The sequence below is a fragment of the Trichosurus vulpecula genome, chromosome 8, assembly GCF_011100635.1.
Source record: "Trichosurus vulpecula isolate mTriVul1 chromosome 8, mTriVul1.pri, whole genome shotgun sequence".
Classification (NCBI taxonomy): Eukaryota; Metazoa; Chordata; class Mammalia; order Diprotodontia; family Phalangeridae; genus Trichosurus; species Trichosurus vulpecula.
Window position 1 is genome coordinate 212,849,539 of NC_050580.1, and position 23,310 is coordinate 212,872,848.

The 23,310-nt window shown below is 38.5% G+C and overlaps 1 protein-coding gene across 1 annotated transcript in view; it reads right to left on the bottom strand.

Annotated features, from left to right (window-relative positions):
• Positions 1–23,310, bottom strand: part of ARMH4 (armadillo like helical domain containing 4) — a 54,630-nt gene that overhangs the window by 23,643 nt on the left and 7,677 nt on the right. The window contains exons 2-4 of the mRNA XM_036736704.1: positions 9,420–10,809; positions 5,365–5,604; positions 2,687–2,884 (exon numbers count right to left, since the gene is read on the bottom strand). Coding sequence (XP_036592599.1) covers positions 2,687–2,884; positions 5,365–5,604; positions 9,420–10,752 — 1,771 coding nt within the window. The 5' untranslated portion in view covers positions 10,753–10,809. The remainder of the gene's footprint in view (positions 1–2,686; positions 2,885–5,364; positions 5,605–9,419; positions 10,810–23,310) is intronic.

A 23,310-nucleotide genomic window follows, 5' to 3' on the forward strand; every position in this document is an offset into this window, starting at 1 on the left:
AAGCAGATGCAGACCCAGTAGTAAGATTATCCAATTACAAATTTATTTTACTTGTGAAACTGTTCTGAATGTTTGACAGTTGAATACACAGTGCACCCACTCTATTAATTACCCAGAATGTTTGACACCAGCAAATGTTGGAAGTGAGCTAACTACTTAGCAGCTTGGCCTTGATTTAAGAGCTCAGTCTGGTTTATTTCTCCCAATCACTGGGACAGGAAGATTTAGTCCTGAATTCCCAATGAACACAAGACATTCCATTATAATTCTCTCCGTAATGATTAAGAAAAATAAAAGATGTGAGGTTAAAAAAAAGGAGGAAGAGAGGAGAGGGAGAAGATGACCTTTTTCCCTCAGTTTCTCACTGTGTTTCAGCACTTTCAAATAAATGAAGTCATGTTGAAGAAAAGCTAAGTAACGTGAAAAGAAGAGGAAGATAAACTCTGACTGCACTCAACTCTAAATTATCCCTTTTAAAGGTACACACATAACTCAAGGACATTAAAGATAGAAAGAAAGGCTCCCACATATGCCCAAATATTTCTAGCAATGTTTTTGGAGTTGAAAAAACCTAGAGACAAAATACGAACCCATTGATTGAGGAATAGCTGAGCAAATTATGCCATGAATGTAAAGGTATACTACTTCACTATAAGAAATAAAGAATATTAAGAATTTTGAGATGAACTGAAAGTCTTAAATGAGCAAATGCAGATTAATAAAATAGGCAGAGGCAGGAGAACAATGTACACAATGTTATTAATTCTTGTTGCTGTTTGTCCTTCATACTTGAAGAGGACCAGTGACATCACAATGTTGGGATCAAGGTACAGGGTGTTCGGTTGTGGCTGATCAATCCAACATAAGCTTGGAAGGCTCTACCATAGGTCAGGCACAAATTGTCCATTTGAACATTTGGGATAGAGATGTATCTAGATTTGTACATCTCACATATCCTTTGTACTATCAGTACTATAAACTAAAAAAAATAAGACAGATGGTTTTTAATTCAAATAATTAATCTTGGCCTAGGAGAACAAATAATGAAATGTACTTTCCTTCTCTCAGTAGAAAGGAGGAGCATCACTAGTATGGAATGATGCAACATGTGATTGCTGGATCAATCCAATTAATTTTCATTTTCTGTTATAAGGAAAAGCTTAATGGGGAAAAAATAGATTCCTATATTGAGAAATGTTGCTGGTGTGAAAATAGCAAGAATTAATAAAACAGGAAGGAAGGAAGGAAGGAAGGAAGGAAGGAAGGAAGGAAAAGAGAAGAGAGAGAGGGAAAAGGGAAGAAAGAAAGGAGGGAAGGAGGACCAGAGTAGGGAAAGAGGAGAGGAAGGAAGGAGAGGAGGAAGGGAAGGAAAGAAGAGAGGTGGAGAGGAGGAGAGGAGGAAAGGAGGGAGGAAAGGGAGAACAGAGGAAGGGAGGAGAAAGAAAAGGGAAGAAGAGATGGATGTAGGAAAGGAGGGATGGAAAGGAAGAAGGAGGAAAAGAGGGATGAAGGAAAGAGGAGGAAAGGATGAATTGAGGGAAGAAGGGAAGGAGTGGAGGAAGAAAAGAGGGAAGGAGGAGAGAGGGAACAAGGACAAAAAGAAAGGAGGAAAGAATGAACAGAGGTAAGAATGGAAGAAGGGGAGGAGGAACAGAGGGAGGGAAGGATGGGAGGAATAAAGGAGGGAGGGAAGAGAGGCATAGAAAAAGGAAGAAAAAAAGTAGAGAAGGGAGGAGGGAAGAAAGTCACTTTTGTAAGAGTTAATGGGAAGGGGTTCTATATTCCTTCAAACTATGTAGTTTGGTGACCCTAGGACATCATCTATGGTTTCAGCATCTCTAGTCATTATCAAATATCACAGCATGTTAATTTTTCTGTCTAGGCTACCAGTTTTAAGTGAAATAACTGTTCCAACCAGGTCAGGTACCACCCTTCTAGTCATAGAGGAAAGTCATTAGAATAATGGTTTTGATATGTGAGTAAAGAGCAAAAAGATGTAATCAGGTTGAGGATAACACAAACCTTTTTTCTTTCTTTTTTTGGATTAGGTTGCATTATCTCTTCCAGGTTGGAAGTGCAGAGGCCCCTCTCGAGCCAAATCACACTCCTGATTGACACAGGAATTTTAACCTGCTCAGTCTCTTATGTGGGCCAGTTCTCCCATCCTTGTGGCCTGGTAGCCACTGCCCTCTTTCTAGGAGCACACCATATTGGTGCTAAACTTAATGAGGACACCAGATTGCTTAGATCAGATAAACTGCAGCTCAGAAATCCTAAGCTGAAGAGATCAGCCTCAGCCCAGCAGCAGTGATTACAGGCATGTCCCACCACACTTAGCTCAAACTTCCAACCCAGACCAGGGGTGGGGAACCTGCAGCCTCAAGGCCAAATGTGGCCTTCTAGGTCCTCGGGTGTGGCCTTTTGACTGAGACCAAGTTTCATAGAATAAATCCTTTTAGTAAGGAGATTTGTTCCGTGAAGTTTGGATTCAGTCAAAGGACCACACTTGAGGAGAGGACCTAGAGGGCCACATGTGGCCTCGAGGCCACAGGTTCCCAACCCCTGACCTAGTCCAATCTAGTCAAAGAAGAAACCCCCATCAAGACTTCTGAAAAGAAATTACTTTGCACTCAAACACCCTTCACCAGCACCCTCCCAAAAATGCTCCCTTCCAGTATACAGATACCTTGTGATTCCATCTGTTCCAGGTCATATGTCACAGAAGTACTAATGTGTCTTATAGATGGAACAGTTCTTATGGTGGAAGTTACAGAAGCAGATGTCAGGGAAATATCCATTGTCTCTTCCATCATTCCTGGAAAGGTCACTGAAGGGTCAAAGGCTGGAGGTAATGTCTCTTCTTTTGAGTCAGTGACTGTTAAGGCTATCAATTTTAAAAAGAATTGTTTTTAATGTTTTTTAGGACAGGACAACAAGCAAATTATCACAGAAAATGAGAAACATTAATATGAACCCCAATTTCTCAAGCAAGAGTCAAATACCAATATCCTAAAACACAAAATAAACTATTCTTGGCAATAAGGAGGGGCTTCCCTGAACTAAGTCAATTCATTCATTTTTAATTAGAGGTTTCTCTTCTGGGAAAGGAAGTCATAGAATTATCATAGGATCATAGATTAGAGCTGAAAAGAACCTGTCACAAGTCACCAAGATTGTTTTTCTTTTCACCACTCAATTAGTCTGTTTGCCCCATTATGGGCAACTAGGTGGCACAGTGGATAGAGTGCTAGGCCTAGAGTCAGGAAGACTCATCTTTCTGGGAAAAAAAAAGCACGAAAAAGAATAAAAGGAAAAATATGCTTCGATCTGTATGTAGCAACAATGTGGCTAGCAACTGTTGTGGGGGTAAAAGACCAACACAAGACAAGCAACAAGAGCTGCCAGCACAGGTTCTTGGATCTGCTTTTTTAAGGAAAGCAACTTTAAGAGGTTAACAATCCCAGTTTAATCAAACATACATATATCATTCACTTAGTTCAGGGGGAAAAGCCAGCACCCTGAACTTCAGAGCAAATACAAATTACAAACAGAGACAATATAAACAGACCAAATCACAATTCATAGCTTCCAGAGAAGAAACAATGGGTCTGGGTTAGCAAAGTTCAGGGGAAAAGGGGGCAGTTACAATGGCTTGCTCAGAGTCTCAACACTTCTTCCATGAGTGAGCCCCCAAAGGCAAAACAGGTTCAAAGGGTGTCACAACATGCAACTCAGACCCACATGACCTAAAAGCTTCCGGCATCACAAACATACGACTCAAACCCATGTAAACTGAGCTTTCCCTGGAGGTAAGCACGTCATCAAAGACTCCTGATTTAATCAAAGAAACAAAGGCCAGACTCATCAAGGACACTTGACAGTAAAAAAAGTCCCACCTTAATTACTGATACACTGTATTCAGAGTCCATAAAGTTCTTTATCTAGATATGGATAGCATTTTCTTTCATGAGTCTTTTGTACTTGTCTTAGATCATTGTGTTACCGAGAAAAGCTGAAGACTCATCTTTCTAAATTCAAATCTGGCCTCAGACACTTAATAGCTATGTGACCCTGGGCAAGTCAATTAACCTTGTCTGCCTCAGTTTCCTCATCTGTAAAATGAGCTGAAGAAGAAAATGGCAAACCACTCCAGTATCTTTGCCAAGAAAACCCAATAGAGTCATGAAGAGTCAGACACTCCTGAAAAATGGCTAAACAACATGCCAGATTATGAACTCACTACAACTTTGGTGGCTACATTCCAAAAGCCGACAAACACTGATTGAGCATCTACTATGGAGAGGCAGTGAGGTATGGCATTTAAAGAGCTGTCCTCAAAGCAAGGAAAACCTGAGTTCAAGTCTCACTTCTGACACATTTTGGCTGTGTGACCCTGGGCAAAAATATTTAACCCCTCATGCTCTAGAGCACAGCCTAATACAAGGAGTTGCTGGCCTGCATTGATAAAAAGAGTTTCCTGACACAGAAGCTCCCTCTGCCATTAAAATCAAAGGTCCAGTCCTTTCCTATCTTACCTTCCATATAAAAGTGCCATATAAGAAAGCTCAACCAATAGTTCATCACCAAAAAGAATGAAACAAAAAAAACATTCAGGACTTTTCTCCAGCTCAAAACAGCCCCAGTAGGTAAAACCTGACCCTAGGTCATTTCCAAGCTTAAGATCTCTGAAAAAACGTGTCAGTAAACAAAGCTAAATCTTGCAAATTAAGATAGACCTGGGTAGACTGAAGAGTTATTATACTGGGCTGGATTTATTCTACATACAGCTTATTTGCACATAGGTTTTTACACGCCATCTCCCACATTAGACCAAGAGCTCCTTAAGGGCAGGGAATGTTTTTGATTTTTTTTGTATCTTCAGTGCTTAGCCTAATGCCTGGAACATAGTACTTTAAAAATACTTATCAACTTGACTTGATTTGAATGAGCATGAGATAAACCATAACCTAGGTTTAGCTCAGTGATTGATCCAGGCTTTTTGAGATGCCGTTAAATCCAAATATTCTCTTAAAATCCCACAAATGACATCTTATGCTGACCTCTGGATATGCCGGACCATTCCAGGTATTCCAGAGAATGACAAATCTCTTTTGCCCCTACCTAGTTTGGCTTCTAGATAATCTGTGTATAGGTTGTTGTTGTTGTTGAGTCATTTCAGTCATGACCAACTCCTCACGACCCCATTTGGGGTTTCCTTGGCAAAGACACTGGAGCGGTTTTGCCATTTCCTTCTGCAGCTCATTTATATGGGTATATGCATCACCACTCTAAATTCCATGCCATCTCACAGAATGTACTCAGTCCATAACATTGATCCAGACTCTGTAACCTTAATTTCCATACCTGGAGTAACTGACAGAGACAAAGGCATGGCAGTAGCTGAGACAGTAGTTGCCAAGTATTCTGACTTTCTTGGTAGCTGAGTCACACTAGAAACCACTGTGATGGGAGATGGGCTCTTGTTTCTTTCTTCAGTCTCACCAGATTTTCTGGGGATGTCCAGGGAAGAATCCTGCTCTTGTGTGACAGACGATAAAGTGGCTTCTCCATCTTGACTAGGTATCATCTCTTGAGCTATATTATCTAAAAAAGAGAAGGTTTTAAATTTTTATTTCAAATATTCCACAAAATCCCTGTCTCTCCAAGTCAGTGTATAATCAATAAAGCATGAAAAAACAAAGAGATCTTTCAGCAAAACGGGCTGTCATAATAGCTATAGAGGATTTTTTTTTGAGGAAAAGAACCATCAAATAAGTTTTGTCTTTTCCCCCCAGAGAGAAAAGAAATCTATAAAACCAAGTCAAAGATATGATTTTATGTGTGGAAACAAATTCTGAAAACAAAAAAGAAAGACCAAAACAAAAATCCAATTTTAGCTAACCCAAAGTTTCATTTTAGACATATTAAAATGTCAAAATGATCAGCTAAGAGGAAACAAATTTCATGCAACTCTGTGACATCCAAAAATTTTCACAGGCAATATTTTTCATGTATAATTCAACTATGACAGGGAAAAGAGAGCCAGTTTTTAAAAAAAACATTTACTACCTCACCAATGGGTGACCATTCAATATCCCCATATGTTCACTAAGGGAAAATGGCCATATGGATACCACTAACCCATTTTAGTTTTTGTTGCACAGATCATAAATAGTCCATAAGCTTCTCAAATAAATTATTATTAAGGGTGGTGATTAAGGTATATTCTTTTGTGCTTGCTGACAAAAGGGGTCCTCAATAAATGTTGATTGACTCACATTCTAAAACTCAATTTTCAGGACAGCTTATAAACTTTTTTTTCTCAATCCTACTTCCAATTACAAAACATATTAGAGATATTGGTTAACTCTAAAACTAATTAAAACAAAAATAGAAACCTTAGAGAGTTGATCAATCAATTTAAACATGTTTTAAAGCATAATAGCTTTATTCAAACTTTATTGCTATGTCTACTGTCTAAGTAATCCATCTACTTTCTGGTGTTGAGTGCTTTGATTTTTCAATATATAGTAATTAATTCCTTTTCTTATCAGTCCACTGGAATGCCCACTTTTTCTGTTTTTTTTTATTTCTGAGGAGCTAAAATATCTCATGTAAATAAGAATAAAGGTTTTAAAGATCATTCCTATTTCTATAATATGTGTATACATTTCTTAAACATACATGTATATGTATGTAGTTCTCCAGCGTGGTGTAATGAACAAGTGTTGAACGAAGAGTCAGAAAGACCTGAGTTTGAATTTCACTCCAGGTGCTTGCTAGTTCTGTGACTCTGGTCAAATCATCTGACTTCCCTTGGTCTCAGCTTCCTTATCTGTCAAGTGCAGATAATAATAGTGCCTAACTCACAAAGTTGCTGTGAAAATAATAATAATGATAAAAACCATAATAAAAATACCTAGCACTTATATAATGTTTTAAGGATTGCAAAGCACTTTACAAGTATTATATTATTATACCTTTATAGCAACTCTGGTAGGCAGGTGTTATTATTACCCCTCCCCCCCTTGTGAATGAGGATTGTTGTCACATCCAGACACATCCAACTCTTCATGACCCTGTTTGGGGTTTTCTTGGCAAAGATGCCGGAATGGGCTTGCTCTTTCCTTCTCCAGCTCATTTAACATATGAGGAAACTGAGGCAAACAGGGTTAAGTGACTTGCCCAGGGTCATCCAGAGAGTAAGTGTCTGAAACCAGATTTGAACTCAGGAAGGTGAGTCTTCCTGACTTCAGGCCCAGCACTCTATCCATTGCGTCTACCTAGCTACCAACGGACGACAAAACTGAGGTTAAATGACTTGTTCAGGGTCACACAGCCAGATCATGTCTAAGGCTAAATGTGAACCCGGGTCCCTCTGACTCCAAGTGCAGCACTCTATCCACTGCACCACCTAGCTCACATCACATATATAAAGCACTTTTCTAACTCTAAAGCCATATATCATTGTTATTACCATGGTACAAAAGAGAGCTAAATTTGGAGAAGTTTAGTTTCAAATCTCAGCTCTGCTACTTACTACCTGGATGATTTGGGGTAAGTTACTATAGGACAGTTTCCTCATCTACAAAACTGGGTGGGGGGAGAAGAACTAAATAACCTTTGATGTACCTTCCTTGTCTAAATCTATGAAACAATGAAAATTTGCATCATTATTTTCTTTTTATATGTCCTTACATGTATAGGAGTACACCCTCAACGGTACCAAAGGACTTGAGACCAGGAACTATGGTTATACCTCTCAGAATTACTAGCACCTAATACACTGCCCTCCATGCTTTAAGAATTCATTGGACATTTATTGTTATCAGATTGAGATAAACTTATTTTATTACAAGCCCTCTAAGGTCTTATTTAATTTTGAATTTTTCTCATTTTTCCAAAGCATAACATATACTTTTGTGAACAAATAAAAGAAAAATAAAATAAAATAGCCTTTGCCTGGGGTTCCAGGACAGAGCAGAAGTACAGATTTGGGTTTCAAGTCTTTAAAATGGCAGGTTACTACACAGATGGTTAGTAATAAAGAGAAATAAGGGACCATGAGAGAGAACTGGGAAGACTTACGGTTATAGAAAAAGGAGTTAAAGCTATATATTCCACTCTTCCTACTGCAGATAACTACAGGAATAATTTTAGTAACTGCAGAACAATTGAAAGGCCTGATCTTCAGCTAAAACCAGGTATTAAAAATAATCTCGTTTAGAGGAACAACCTTTAAAAGACAATTATGCTATTTCTGGAGTCAATTAGAGAAATTGCTAGTATCCTAAACCTTGTAGTCACCAAATACAGACTAGGAAAAGGAAAGTTATATTCTTCCTTCATTATCTAAATCAGATTTTCATCACACTTTTTAAAAAGTCATTTCAAACTTGAAGTTTTCCATTAAGATTGAATATTTGAATTGAATTGAAACTGAACTGAAAATCTAAATTAAAAATTCCCCATTTAAATGGGGGGAAATGCTTGACATCTTTGAACTCTAGGGTCCTTTTTCACAGCCCAATACGGAATAAGCATCCATGTAGAACACTTCACTTTCCCTCTTTCTCCAAATAGTAATGCGACACACTGCTCATGATAAAAGGAAAATTGACTTGGTTATTAAGTTAGAATCTCCTTTGTGTTTGCTTCTATGGCAGCAAACGCCAGGTGGAGAGGCTCCCTCTGTTCACACATGTCAAAGTCAGTAGTATTTGTCTCCCCAGCCCATAACACAAGGCCTGGCACTTACTGAGTCCTTCATAAATGCTTATTGACTGACTGATCGACAAAAGAGACAAGACAGCAGCAGATGGCTGCCCTAATTTTTTTTTCATCCCCATCTAACAGTCCTCGGGGGAAAGCAAATTCAGAATACTTGTGAAATTCATATAAATAAATATTCACACCTAAAACTCCTTTATAAGCAATGCCAGGGAATTCAATGCTTTTAACTTTGTATAAAATGAAATGTTACTTTGGATAACACTACTGTAACCTTGTCTTGACATTGTAAACAAGTTATACAGTGTGGAGCTGTATTTAAGAATATTTTAATAATTTTGGAGAGGGAGGGACGGTAAGTCCAAACTTGTGATTTCATGCTTCTGGGTACAGAAAATCCCCAAGCTGATGATGCAGGTCAGTTGCTCATCCACCATTTATGGTGTTAGAAAATTCCCTGGGACATTGAGAAGAAAGGAGACTTGTGTCAGAGGTACAACTTGACCCAAGGCCAGACCACTATCCACTATGTCACATCGCCCCTCAATTTAATAATATTTTGCGTCACATGTTTATTTCATTGGTATAATTTTTCTTTTCATTTAATAAATTGTATAGATAATGCCTTTTAACTCTCTTTTTTAATATAAATTCAGAGGCAAAATTGTAGTCAAAAATGTGTTCTTTACCTGTTAGTGTATTTCCCAGAGGATAGAATGCTTCAGACTGAGAATCTGTGATGGGAACTGTAGTCACAGGAAAAAATAAGGCATCATATTCCCTACCATCTAGTTGTCTTGTATTCTGGAATAAGCTTATAGTTGTCACTTTGGTGTCTTCTTTAGGATTCATAAACAGGTCAGTGAAGGCAACAGATTTTTCTTCCACATGCACCGTCACTGGAGATGCCTCAATATGTGTCCCCTCTCCAACTTGTCCCAAAACATCTGCAAAATCTGTCAAGGGTTCCCCTCCTTTCACATCATCATGGTCTGATTGTGGTGTCTGAGGAGCTTTGGCTCCCACATAAAGAGTCCCTGCATTGACTCTGGGCTCTGAGATTCCTATTTGGCTTGCACTTGCTAATTTGGTATCATCCCAATCCTCATTCAGGGCTGAGACAGCTGGAATACCTGAAGCTGCTGTTGGAGCACTGGCTGCCATCCCCGTGCCTCCTAGCATACTGTCTGTTTCTGACTCAATGCTTGGGAAGTACTCTGAGGAGTCAAGTAGGTGTTCAGTGACAGTGGCCTGAGACTGATGAGCTGTCAGCTGTGAAGGACTCTCTCTACTTGAAGTGAGGATACCAGTCCCAATCTCTGCTGTGGGATTTGTCACAGAAGAAGACATCGTTGTATGTTCAATGGTTATTTCCAAGTTTCCAGTTCTTGGGTTAGTAGTTAACATTTCTTCAGTGTTCAACTGGGTTGTCATTGAATGTTCCAGACTGTCATCTGCCTTACCTTCTGTCTCTAAGAATTGATCTCCCAGAGGCCTTGGAAAACCTCCTCCTGCTTCTGTGGCTTTTTCAACAGTGGGCATACTACTGGAACTACTAAAAAAATCAGCCTTCACATTACTATTCAGGGAGACTACTGTAGTAACAGCTGTGGTTAACCTACTTTCAGCTAAGTCTTTATTGTGTTCACTAGGACTAAACCCTCCTTCATCTGAAGAAGCCATTGACTTGGTAGGGGTGTACACATCAGTGCTCTGACTATGTGTGAACACACTGCTGACTTCAGTAAGCTGTGTTTCTCCCCCAACAGTGAACCCCTTATTCAATGATGTTCCAGATAGTTCTGTTAAAACTATATTTGAATCTTCTATTAGTGCCATTTGAGCTGTTTGCTTTGAAGGTCCGGGTTTTTCAAGGTCATCTATATTCCATCTCTCAGTTTGACCTTCAATATGTGCTATCTCCCTCCTTCCCATTTTGGGGAAAGCCAGACATTGTGAGACGGAGAGAAGCAGGATGTTAACAAGAACCATGAAAATGTGAAGTTCTATTCGTCTGCTCATCGTGGAAGAGAAATGTGTACATAAATTAGCAAAGTTGGTGATTCCGGGTATTGAATGCTGTAGGAAAACAAAACATTTCAAACTGTCATTTTTTATGATGGATCCTTTAAATTAAACCATAAGTGAAGAAATCTATAGCATGCTCAGGGGACAGTGTACAAGACAGAGTCAATCTCCTCACTTCTGAGATAGAGATGACCCAGTTCATTTTTCCCTGTTGAATTTCTAAGCTGATTTAATTTGATTCTCCTTAGGAAGAGACCAGGAAGCAAAGTTGGCCAGATCAGTTAAAAAGGTCAAATCAGATATGTGTGTGTTCTGTAAAAATGATATGCCCAAGATTAATGTTGCCCAAAAATTAGGCCTGCATAATGATACCAAGTCCTTGGGTGTAACCATATCCTTATTTATTCATCCCATTTCTGGACTTCTTAATTTTTGATTTGATTTCTTTTTAAGACCAATCAAAATTAAGCTTGTTTTCTATCATTACTAAAAACAAAAATGATTTTAACTAGAAAACAAAAAAAAGAAAATATCAAGAGTACCCATTTTAAGAGTATCTTCTAGCCTAAACCAACATACCAACTTAAAGTTTCAAAGGGTTTTACACATGTTATCTCATTAGATCTCATAACTACCTTTTGAGGTAGACAATATAAGTATCATTATCCCTATTTTACATATAAGCAAACTGAGATTCAGAGAAGTTAAGTGACTTGCCCAAAGTCGGATGGCTTATAAGCAGTGGAGGTAAAATTTGAACCCCAGTCTTCTGTCTTCAAGGGACCAATGCTAATCCAACTGCACCTCACAACCATCATCATTTCAGACAGACCCACAATCACTTCATATATCACAGAATAACTCTGATAGTTGTTACATTACTTTTACCTTTATATATTGATTCTCTTTTTCATATTTGGAGATAAAGAAAGATTAACATCCCTGCCTTCATGGAGCTTACACTCTCCTAGGGGAACAATATATATACAGAAAAGCATAAAATATACTCGAAGTAGTTTCAGGGAGCTAGAGAGAGAACTACTGGGGAGGCTCAGAAAAGGTCTCATCTACCCTTGAGATGATTCTTGAAGGAAGTTAGGGATCCCAAGAAGAGGAATGAGGAAAGAGAGTGCAAGATGTCATTCTAGTCACGGAGGTAGAAGACAGACTTCCTCTATGGAGAACAGAAAGTAGGCAGTTTAGCTGGAACATAAAGATTGTAAGGTGAGGTAGTGTGAAATCAATATGAAAAGATAGGCTAGAGATTAATTACCAAGGGTCTTAAATTCTAAACTGAAGCATTTGTATTTTAACCTAGAAGAAGCTAAATCATCAAGGAAGTGACCTGGTCAGACCCTATATTTTAAGGGGCAAGAGAGAAAGGGAACAAGCATTTATTAAGTGCCAACTAGGTGCCAGAAACTGTGCTAAGTACTTTACAAATATTTGATTTTTAGGAATATAATTCTGGCACCTGCATGGAGGATGAGAAGAAGCGGGATAGGGGCAAAAGGTCTCGTTAAAAAATATGGTCTTCTAGTTAATTAAATTCTAAATATAATATAATAAATGTAAATATTTAAATATAATTCTAAATAGTTAAAGTGTTACCACTTAAACATAATTGTCATTTGTTGTCATAATTGTTATTTGACATAATTGTCAACTGTCAAACATAAACATAAAAACAATTATACAAAAAACTTTGGCTGTTTTAAAAGATAATCCAGGGGCCTTGACTTCCAGTAGCCAAGATGGCAGAATGAGCAGTAAATCTCCTTAACTCTCCCATGTTCATCTTCAAACAACCATAAAACAGTACTCCAAAACAAATTCCAGAATAGCAGAACCAGTAAAAAACAAGGTGAAACAATCTTTGAGCCCAAGAAACTTGGAAGATCTGCAGGAAAGGTCTGTCTCACTGAGATAGACAGGAAGTATCCCAGCAAGCCACCAAGTCCCACCTCAGCAAACCAGTAGTAGATTCTGAGCCTCAGTGTGGTGAAGCAGGCAAATGCCAAACCAGGATCCCCCGCGTGCCTTAGTATAACCAGGGGAATGGGCAGACTCCAGCTCTGAGAACCACCTTGTGCTTCAGCGTAGCCCCAGGCAAACAGGTAGACACCAACTCTACCACTGCCTAAGCAAACAGGCAGCTGCCACTTGCATCAGCTTAGCTGGGGACAAAGAGGCAACCTCCAGCCACAAAATGGCCACAAGCTTCAGTGTAGCCCCAGTGACATGCAGAAACACCACACTGGCCCCAGCACAGGCCAGATACCAGCACTAGGACCCCAGCTCAGCACCAGATAAGCTTCCCCACCCCTATAGCCTCCAGCAGCTGCAGCCACCCCCCCCACACTAGCCCCTCAGCACAGCACCAGATATAACGATCCCTTGTGGACTTCAGGGCAACATCAGTGCAGCACCAGGTAAACAGCCAGGGCCTGCAGCACCTGGCACAAAAAGCCTAAGATAGTGTCCCTTCCACTCCAGAGCAGAGCTCAAATCTAAAAGAAAGGGAAAAGGGCAAAAAAGGTGATCAAAAAAGAAAAAAAACAGAACCAACCATAGAAAGTTATTATGGTGATAGGGAAGACCAAAACACAAACTCAGAAGAAGACAACAACGTCAAAACACCCATGGGCAAAACCCCAAAGAAAAATGGGAAGTGGTCTCAAGCCCAGAAAGAGCTCATGGAAGAGCTTGAAAAAGAGTTTAAAAATCATATAAGAGCTGCAGAAGAAAAATTGGGAAAAGAAATCAGAATGAAGCAAGAGAGTTAGGAAAAAAGAGTCAACAGCTTGGGAAAAGACAGCAACTTTTAAAAAGCACAATTGGCCAAACAGAAAAGGAAGTACAAAAGCTAATTGAGGAAAACAATTCCTTAAAAGTTAGAATTGGGCAAGTGGAAGTTAATGACTCTGTGAGATATCAAGAATCAATCAAATTCAAAAGAATGAAAAAATAAAAGATAATTCAGCTTTATTTTATATAGCACTTCAAGGTTTGCAAAGTGCTTCACAAATATTGTCTCATCAATACAAATATCTCTTATCCTCACAGCAACCATGGAAGGTAGGTGCTATTATTATTATTACTATTTTACAGATGAGGAAACGAAGGCAGGTAGAGGCTTGTCTAGGGTCACACAATTAGTAAGTATCTGAGGCTAAATTTGAACTCAGGTCTTCCTGACTCCAGGACCAGCACTCCATTCACTCTGCCACACAGCTACCTCTAGGCACATCACTACTTCAATTTCAAAACCCCAAGGATCCATGATTTCCATATATGCATATACTCCCTTACATGATACAGTTTTTAGCTTTTTCATGTCTTAGTAGAAAGTTTAATAAGCTTCTGTGACCAAAATAAAAATTCATTATCCATTGATCAACCTTTTGGTATTGAGTTTCTTTGAACTTACCCAAGTTGGTTCTCGGATGGACAAACAGTCTATCCCCAGACCTAAAATTGAAGGCTATCCAGCTGATACAATGTAAAAAGCAATGGATTTTGAGTAAAAGGACCTGGATTCAAATGTCACCTCTGACAGGTTAACTTTACTTCTTTGGGACTCAGTTTCCTCATCTGCAAAAATGAAGGGGTTGGACTAAGGACACTAAGGTCCCTTCTAACCCCTCACATCTTTCTAACCTTGACTGACCTTGCCAGAGCTTACACTCTCTTCTCCTAACATTGCCTTCTAGACCCAAGGGTCACCTTGACAGCATAATGAAACACTGAAGCAGGATTCTAGTAAATACCCACGTGCCTGTTGAAAAAGCACTCTGCTGAACAGATAGCCAAATAAGAGTGTTAATATGGTTTGCCAGCTATATGACATTTGCCTTTAATTTTAACTAAATCAAATGTCACAACCGTAAAGAAGCTGTATCATAGTGAACTGTGCTTTGCTCAGTGAAACTATCACATATACTTTTCTCTGTGGGAGAAGATTGGAATAAGCTGCCTCTTTAGATCTCCATACAGGAAAGCTAAAATGGAAAGCCGTTATCTATTCAGAGCCAAAGAACCTGGGGTGCAACAAGTCATCAGATACCTGTCTGTCTCTGTCTGTTTCATTCTCCGCCCATTCAGAAAGTTGTCCACCTTATACAAATGCATACTTTGCCTATTCAGTTAAATCACTTGCTGATTACCTCAGAAGACAGTGAGCTATTCAGTTTGTAACTATATTTACAAAAGTCCAAGGCATAAAAATAAAACCTTAAAATTTCAACCGTCTGAATATTCTAGTTTGCATAGCATAAAAACACTCAGATGCGTCCACACTTCCATATTTTTAGCATTCTTGAGTCAAACTTTAGACAAATGGAATGATTTTTTCACCTTTCATCCATATGTTTTTACATCATGAAGATGTACATTCACTTCAGTGTGAAAAAATGTTGTGAAAGAAATAGATCATGAAGATAAAGATTTAAATGAATGCAAACTCTTTTGCTAAAATGAAATTTTCCTGCAAGCTTTCTAATGTTTCTTCTAGACCTTGTGCTATATAGTCGTTGAGTAAATGGTACTCTATCATTTCTCTAAATACTATCTGTCCTTTGGTGGTTTCATAAATGCTGACCACTGGTTTTGAAATCCAATTTTAAAATACAAATAAGTGATAAGCTGCAGACAGCTATCTATCTGTGTATTGTTGCCATATGCTCCTTTTCCCCTAAGTAGTATCAGACCCCTCCTCTAAAGACACACACAAAAAAAGACTACCTATAAACATATCTGAGGTTGACAAATCTGTAGCTTCAGATAAATCACTGCATGACCTTCAGACTTCGTGTATTTCTCCATCTTTATGAGCATAGCACAAATTTATCTGGAAGCCCCAATTAGATAAGAAATATGTACCACTTTTTGAAGGACATGAAATTTGAGAATAAAAGAAAGAGAAATGTTTAACTCACTGAAAACATATGCAAACCTATAGAACCATGCATAATCAAGCTTTATAATGGTAAGCTTCTCAAAGTCCTTTTTCTCTCGTTTGGAGAAAAGGTTGATCAATTAGAGATCTATGCCATAACAGTTATTGTAAAGTTGGTCTGTGTCACAATATTTCATGAGAAAATGGAATATTTCCCACACCATATTTTTGATGTTCGGTTTTCTTGTAAAATCTCCCTTCAGAATATCCCTCAATTTCAGAAAAATAAAGTTTCACTAGCTATGTTATCCAGAAAATAAGTAAAATTTTCTTTTTTTATATTTTATATTTTATTATTTATTTAATATTTTTACTTTTCAGCATTGATTTCTACAAGAGTTTGAGTTACAAATTTTCTCCCCATTTCTACCCTCCCCCCATTCCAAGATGGCATATATTCTGATGCTGTGTTCCCCAGTCAGCCCTCTCTTCTGTCACCCCACTCCCCCTCCATCCTCTTTTCCCTTACTTTCTTGTAGGGAAAGATAGATTTCTACGCCCCATTGCCTGTATATCTTATTTCCCAGTTGCATGCAAAAAAACTTTTTTTTTGAACATCTGCTTTTAAAACTTTGAGTTCCAAATTCTCTCCCCATTCCCTCCCCATTAGCCCTCCCTAAAAAGGCAAGCAATTCAACATAGGTCACACATGTATCATTATGCAAAACCCTTCCACAATACTCATGTTGTGAAAGACCAACTATATTTTCTCCCTCCTATCCTCTCCCCCTTTATTCAGTTTTCTCCCTTGACCCCGTCCCTTTTCAAAAGTGTTTGCTTTTGATTACCTCCGCCCCCTATCTACCCTCCCTTCTATCGTCCCCCCTTTTTTTATCCCCTCCCTCCTTCTTTCCTGTGGGGTAAGATACCTGTATTGGGAATCAACATGGACTTTTAGCACTTATTCAACCAAGTGACCTTGAAGAGTTTGGCCTTTCTTTCCTTGATTAAATTAGGAGTCCTTGATGACCTCCTTGCCTCAAGGGAAAGCCTAGTTTACATGGGTTTGAGTGACATGTTTGTGACATCAGAGGCTTTTAGACCACGTGGGTTTAAGTCGCATTTTTGTAACGATTTTAGGTCAAGTGGGTGAGTTGCATGTGTGACTCACCTTTGACCCTGAACAAGATATATAAATGCAGAGGTTGGCTTTCCCTTTCAGAGCTCTCAGCCTCATCAGGAGTGGTGCGTGACTCTAGGCCAGCCGTTGTTATTAACTCCCCGGCTTTATGTTGATGCTTCTCTGGTAACTGTATATTGTGATTTTGTCAGACAGAAATCTGTCTGTTGATTCGTGTTTATTTTCTCTGCTTGTATTTGCTCTGAAGCTCAGGGTGCTGGCTTTTCCCCCTGAGCTGAGTGAATGATATTTGTATGTTGGATTAAAGTAAGATTGTTAACCCCTTAATACTGCTTTCCTTAGTAAAGCAGATCAAAAGAACCTGGGCTTCCAGCGTTCTTGTTGTTGGGCTTGTGTTGGTTTTCACCCCCACAGCAGCTGCTAGCCAAATCGTTGCAACAATACCCAATTGAGTGTGTATGTTATTCCCTTCTCAGGTCACATCTGACGAGAGCAAGAGTCATTCATTCCCCCTCACCTGCCCCCTCTCCCCTTCCAACAGAACTGCTTTTTCTTGCGACTTTTATGTGAGATAATTTACCCCATTCTATCTCTCCCTTTCTCCCTCTCTCAATATATTCCTCTCTCATCCCTTAATTTGATTTTATTTTTTAGATATCATCCCTTCATATTCAACTCACCCTGCGCCCTCTGTCTATATGTGTGTGTGTGTATATATATGTGTGTGTGTGTGTGTGTGTGTGTGTGTGTGTGTGTGTGTATGTACATATATATATACACATACATAGGTATATATATGTATGTATGTATGTGTATTCCCTTCAGCTACCCTAATAGTGAGGTCTCATGAATCACACACATCATACTTCCATGTAGGAATGTAAACAAAACAGTTCAACTTTACTAAGTCCCTTGTCATTTCTCTTTCTTGATTACCTTTTCATGCTTCTCTTCATTCTTGTGTTTGAAAGTCAAATTTTCTATTCAGCTCTGGTCTTTTCACTGAGAAAGCTTGAAAGTCCTCTATTTTATTGAAAATCCATATTTTGCCTTGGAGCATGATACTCAGTTTTTCTGGGTAGGTGATTCTTGGTTTTAATCCTAGCTCCATTGACCACCAGAATATCATATTCCAAGCCCTTAGATCCCTTAATGTGGAAGCTGCTAGATCCTGTGTTATCCTGATTGTTTTTCCACAATGCTCAAATTGTTTCTTTCTGGCTGCTTGCAGTACTTCCTCCTTGATCTGGGACCTCTGGAATTTGGCAACAATACTCCTAGGAGCTTTCTTTTTGGGATTTTTTTCAGGAGGCAATTGGTGGATTCTTTCAATTTCTATTTTGCCCTGTGGCTCTAGGATATCAGGGCAATTCTCCTTGATGATTTCTTGAAAGATGATATCTAGGCTCTTTTTTTGACCATGGCTTTCAGGTAGTCCAATAATTTTTAAATTATCTCTCCTGGATCTATTTTCCAGGTCAGTGGTTTTCCAATGAGATATTTCACATAGTCTTCCACTTTTTCATTCCTTTGGTTCTGTTTTATAATGTCTTGATTTCTCATAAAGTCACTAGCTTCCACTTGCTCCAATCTCATTTTTAAGGTAGTATTTTCTTCAGTGGTCTTTTGGGCCTCCTTTTCCATGTGTCTAATTCTGCCTTTCAAGGCATTCTTCTCCTCATTGGCTTTTTGGAGCTCTTTTGCCATTTGAGTTAGTCTATTTTTTAAGGTGTTGTTTTCTTCAATATTTTTTCAGTATTTTTTTGAGTCTCCTTTAGCAAGTCATTGACTTGTTTTTCATGGTTTTCTTGCATCATTCTCATTTCTTTTCCCAATTTTTCCTCTACTTTTCTAACTTGCTTTTCCAAATCCTTTTTGAGCTCTTCCATGGCCTGAGACCAGTTCATGTTTTTCTGGGCATTTGATGTAGGCTCTTTGACTTTGTTGACTTCTTCTGGCTGTATGTTTTGGTCTTCTTTGTCACCAAAGAAAGATTCCAAAGTCTGCGTCTGAATCTGAGTCCATTTTCGTTGCCTGGCCATGTTTCCAGCCAACTTACTTGACCCTTGAGTTTTTTGTTGGGGTATGACTGCTTGTAGAGTAAAGAGCACTTTGTTCCAAGCATGAGGGGATGTGCCGTTGATTTCAGAGCTATTTCTATACAGCCAGCTCTGCCACACAAGCACCCCTCCTTCCCCAAGAACCACCAGCCTGGACCTGACTCAGATCTTAAGCAGGCTCTGCACTCCTGCTCTGATCCACCACTTAATTCCTCCCACCAGGTGGCCAGAAGCAACTGCAGCTATAGTTCTGTAGCTGCACCACCCCCACTGTCCCCAGGGTGGTGGCCAAACCGCGAACTCTTTTCACTCTGTCCCCTGCAGCTTTTCCCACTAACCTTCTCTGTTGTCTTTGGTGTTTGTGGGTTGAGAAGTCTGGTAACTGCCACAGCTCACTGATTCAGGGCACTAGGGACTGTTCCACTGGCTCCTGGTCTGGTTGGTCCTGCCACAGCCCATGCTGGGCTCTGCTCCACTCTGTTCCCAGCTCCATGCGTGATAGACCTCATAAAGCGACCATCCAGGCTGTCCTGGGCTGGATCCCTGCTTCCCTCTGCCATTTTGTGGGTTCTGCAGTTCTAGAATTTGTTCAGAGCCATTTTTATAGGTTTTTGGAGGGACCTGGCAGGGAGCTCACGCAAGTCCCTGCTTTCCACTGTTTCTTCTTTCTCATGGTTTTTCCCACTGCTTCTAATTCTTCCTCGTAACATGACTAATGTGAAAATAGGTTCAGTATGAATTTATACATAGAGCCTATATCAAATTACATGCTGTCTTGAGGTGGGGGAGGTGAGATATTGAGAGAAAATTTGAAACTCAAAATCTTATGGAAGTAAATGTTAAAAACTAAAAATAAATAAATTTTTAAAATATCAGTGAAACACTCAGTCTATTATTCTATCTCACCTTCTCAATATATAACCACCTCATCTTCTTTTTGCTCCTATATTTTCCCCAATGACACTCTTTATTCCAGTTTTTCTTCAAGGGTCCTTAATGCTGTATGTTGCAGCCACCTTACACCCACGTGTGCCTCTTCATTGCTTTTTGTGGGACAATCAATTTTTAATTTATTGGAGACTGTAGTGTTCCATGTTTCGTTACAAAAAATACTGATAGAATATTGGTGTTGAAAAGATAGTTCTTGTTTTTGGGAGGAGCTTAAGGTCATTTGCAATTTCCTGAAAATCATCTAGTCTACTCCTGCTTAATTCTGCACACAATTTAACATCTTTTTGAACTACCAGATAGATAAATAGATTGACAGACAAACACTATAGATTGCCCATTTAACTTTATAATCTGGGCAACAGGTAATCTTTATCCACTTAGTTTTTCTAGTGCAGATGATTAGGCCAAATTTTTAGAGTGGCTACAAATATCTCCTGGATGCCTCTATAATGTTCTAGGGCTTGATGGCAAGCAGGAAGATAACAAGCCAGAGGTTCTCAGATTTTTTGTCTCAGGCCTCCTTTATGCTCTAAAAAATAGTTGAGGACCCCCAAATGCCTTTGCTTACTTGAATGATAGCAATAAAAATTTACCATATCAGAAATTTAAACTGGTAATTTTTAAAATATGTGTTTATTCATTTAAAAAGCAATAAAAACCCATTGCATGTTAACATAACTACATTTCATGAAAAATAACTATATTTCCCAAAACAGAAAAAAGTAATGAGAAGAGTGGCATTGCTTTACATGTTTTTGTAAACCTCTTTAATATCTATCCTAATAAAAGATTATTGTATTCTCATATTGTTTCTGATTTCAATCTGTTTCAATATATTTTTTTGTTGAAGTATATGAAGGAAATTTGGCCTCACACAGACATGTTGTAGGAAAAGGGAATTATATTCTAATAGATAAATTATGTCTTAGTATTATTATGAAAATAGTTTTGACTCCCCATACTCCTTAAAATGGTATCAGGGACCCCCAGGTCCCTTGAACCATACTTTTAGAACCACTGTATTAAGTGTTTACCACGTGCCAGGCACTATGCCATGGGCTCAGAATACAAATGAAAGCAAAATAAAAATATTCCTTGTCCTCGAGGAGTTTAATTTATAATGGAAGAAAGCAAGAGAGCTGAAAAGTGAGGGAGGAGAGAGGTACCCACACAAGACATGGTAGCTAGATCCAATAAGGGAATGAAGTGTGACTGGTATGGATCCATCTCCAAAATGGAAACCTAGAGAAGGAACTCACCACTGGGAGAAGAGGACTTTAATGGCAGAGGGATATTTCAGGATGAGAATGTCCTAGGCACTGAGGGAAATTTCAGGGTAGGAAGAAAACTGAGTCATAGTGGCAAAGCCTGCAGAAGGCAGAAGCATTTCCATGAAGAGAACAAGTAAAAATCAGGCTTGATTAGATCAGAATGATGTCATATACAATCAGGAGCATCTGGAGGACTTCATCATCCACAGGGAATCTCTCTTTAACTTGAAATTTGCTGGATCTCTTCCATCACTGCAACAAACTTACAAAGACCTTTCCTGAGACCATTTCCTGATTTTATGGCCTCATCTGATGTTTATGATCACAAGTTTGACCATGATTATTTCTGTTACAGCTTTCAAGGAATCTTAAATAGTTTTGATTATGTATAGGAGGCACCTTGTTAGAAGAGAACTTTTAAGGGAGTGTTTTGTTCTATTGAATTGAATGCTTATTCTACCAACAGTAAGCACAGTGGGATCTTGTATTCTTTACATCTTTCAGTCAACTATGTGATAGTAAAGGTATGGTCTACTGTGGAATATCAACAGCTAAGTTTATTTATTCGCTACTAATACTCTTGTCAAGAATGCCCATAGACTATTTTCATTAAACTTTTATAGTTATGGGAAAGTAGGAATGTAGGTCAATAATTGTCAGCCTTTGTTATCATTTGGGGTGTATTTAATTAGGTCCAAGATTTTTTCCAACCTTTTGGTATCTTCTCCTTCAAATGTCTTATGAATCAACCCCTTGATGACATCAAAATTATGTCACTTCTAGCACATATTTCTTTTGTGTATACTTGGTCTAACACAACCTCTTTTCCCATTTTTATTCCCTATACTACTATTTCAGCTTCCTCTATAAGCGTATGCAGAACCATGATGTTGACAATTCATGCATTTGCTTTACTGCCCCAGTAGCAAACACACACACACACACACACACACACACACACACACACACACAACTTTGTTCTGTATATCTTTTCAGATCTTTTGCATTTCTGTTGACCTCCCTCCATTTTCATCCTTCCAAGCCGTTGGGATGGCCAATTGTTTATCTTACTAATCTTTCTTTATACTAATTTTAACCTCCACTGTTTAAAGAGGAAATATTCCTTAGAATATCATTATCTTTCTCTGTAAAATTTTACAAAAGAGTTTATTTTGTAAACTAATATTGCTTTTGGCTGTCATCTCTCTCCACCTCATAAATAAGCCATATGTTTGCTGACAAAGGTACTTTTGGAACACTTTTTGTCTCTTTTATAGGAACTTATTAACATCAATTAAAATTCTGCATGAAATTATTATAGTCTATGGCTATTGTTTCTTCCATAATAAATGGAAACCCATGTTTAATTATCAATAACTTGTTTAATTAGTTAAGATTGAGTTTTCAGTTGCATTCTCCATATTTTTCTCATTTTCATTTTTTTTCTTCTAGATTTCTATTTATTTTTATCATTGTTCTAACAAGTCAGTGCTCTGCCTATACACAGACAGCTGACTTGGGTATACCTCCACCACATTGGTAATGAGTCCTTTTCTGCGTGTTAAATTATAATCAATTTTATATTTTGTGATGTTATTCAGTGTTCACCATGTTCAGCAATTCTTTTCTTGATAAAAGTCTCATGATATAGGAGCATAAGGCTTCTATACAGTCTATCAGACTTTGGCCTTTTTCATTTCCTTATCCTGATCTATGTTTTCCAAATATGAAAGTATATGTTGACTTGATTTGGATGATCTTAGTGCATGCTTTATAAAAATATTCTACCTCTTCATTCTCTGTAACAGACATTGAGTCATAAGCTGCAATTATTTTCATTATGGTCTTTTCAAAAATATTTAGCATGAGCAACGAAACAGAAGATGACCAAATGTTACATGAAATGATGTTTCTGGTTCCCTTAGGGCTCAAAATGAAGCCAGCTCTATTAATTTCTTAATTTTCTTCTCCAGGGGGAATCTGTGAACCATCCTTCTATTAAGTAGCAACTTCCTGTACATATATAGATATATGTGTGTGTGTGCGTGTGTGTGTGTGTGTGCACACGTATAGCAGCAATGTCAAGACTAACATGGTTTTAGTTCCACCAGTAAGTAGTATGTCCACTTATTGGCCAATGGATAAGGATTTCATGTTAACAGTACGAAGGTCTAAGTTTATATATAATCTAAAAGTTGCGAAGCCACCTTTGCCCCATTTTCTTGTCACTAC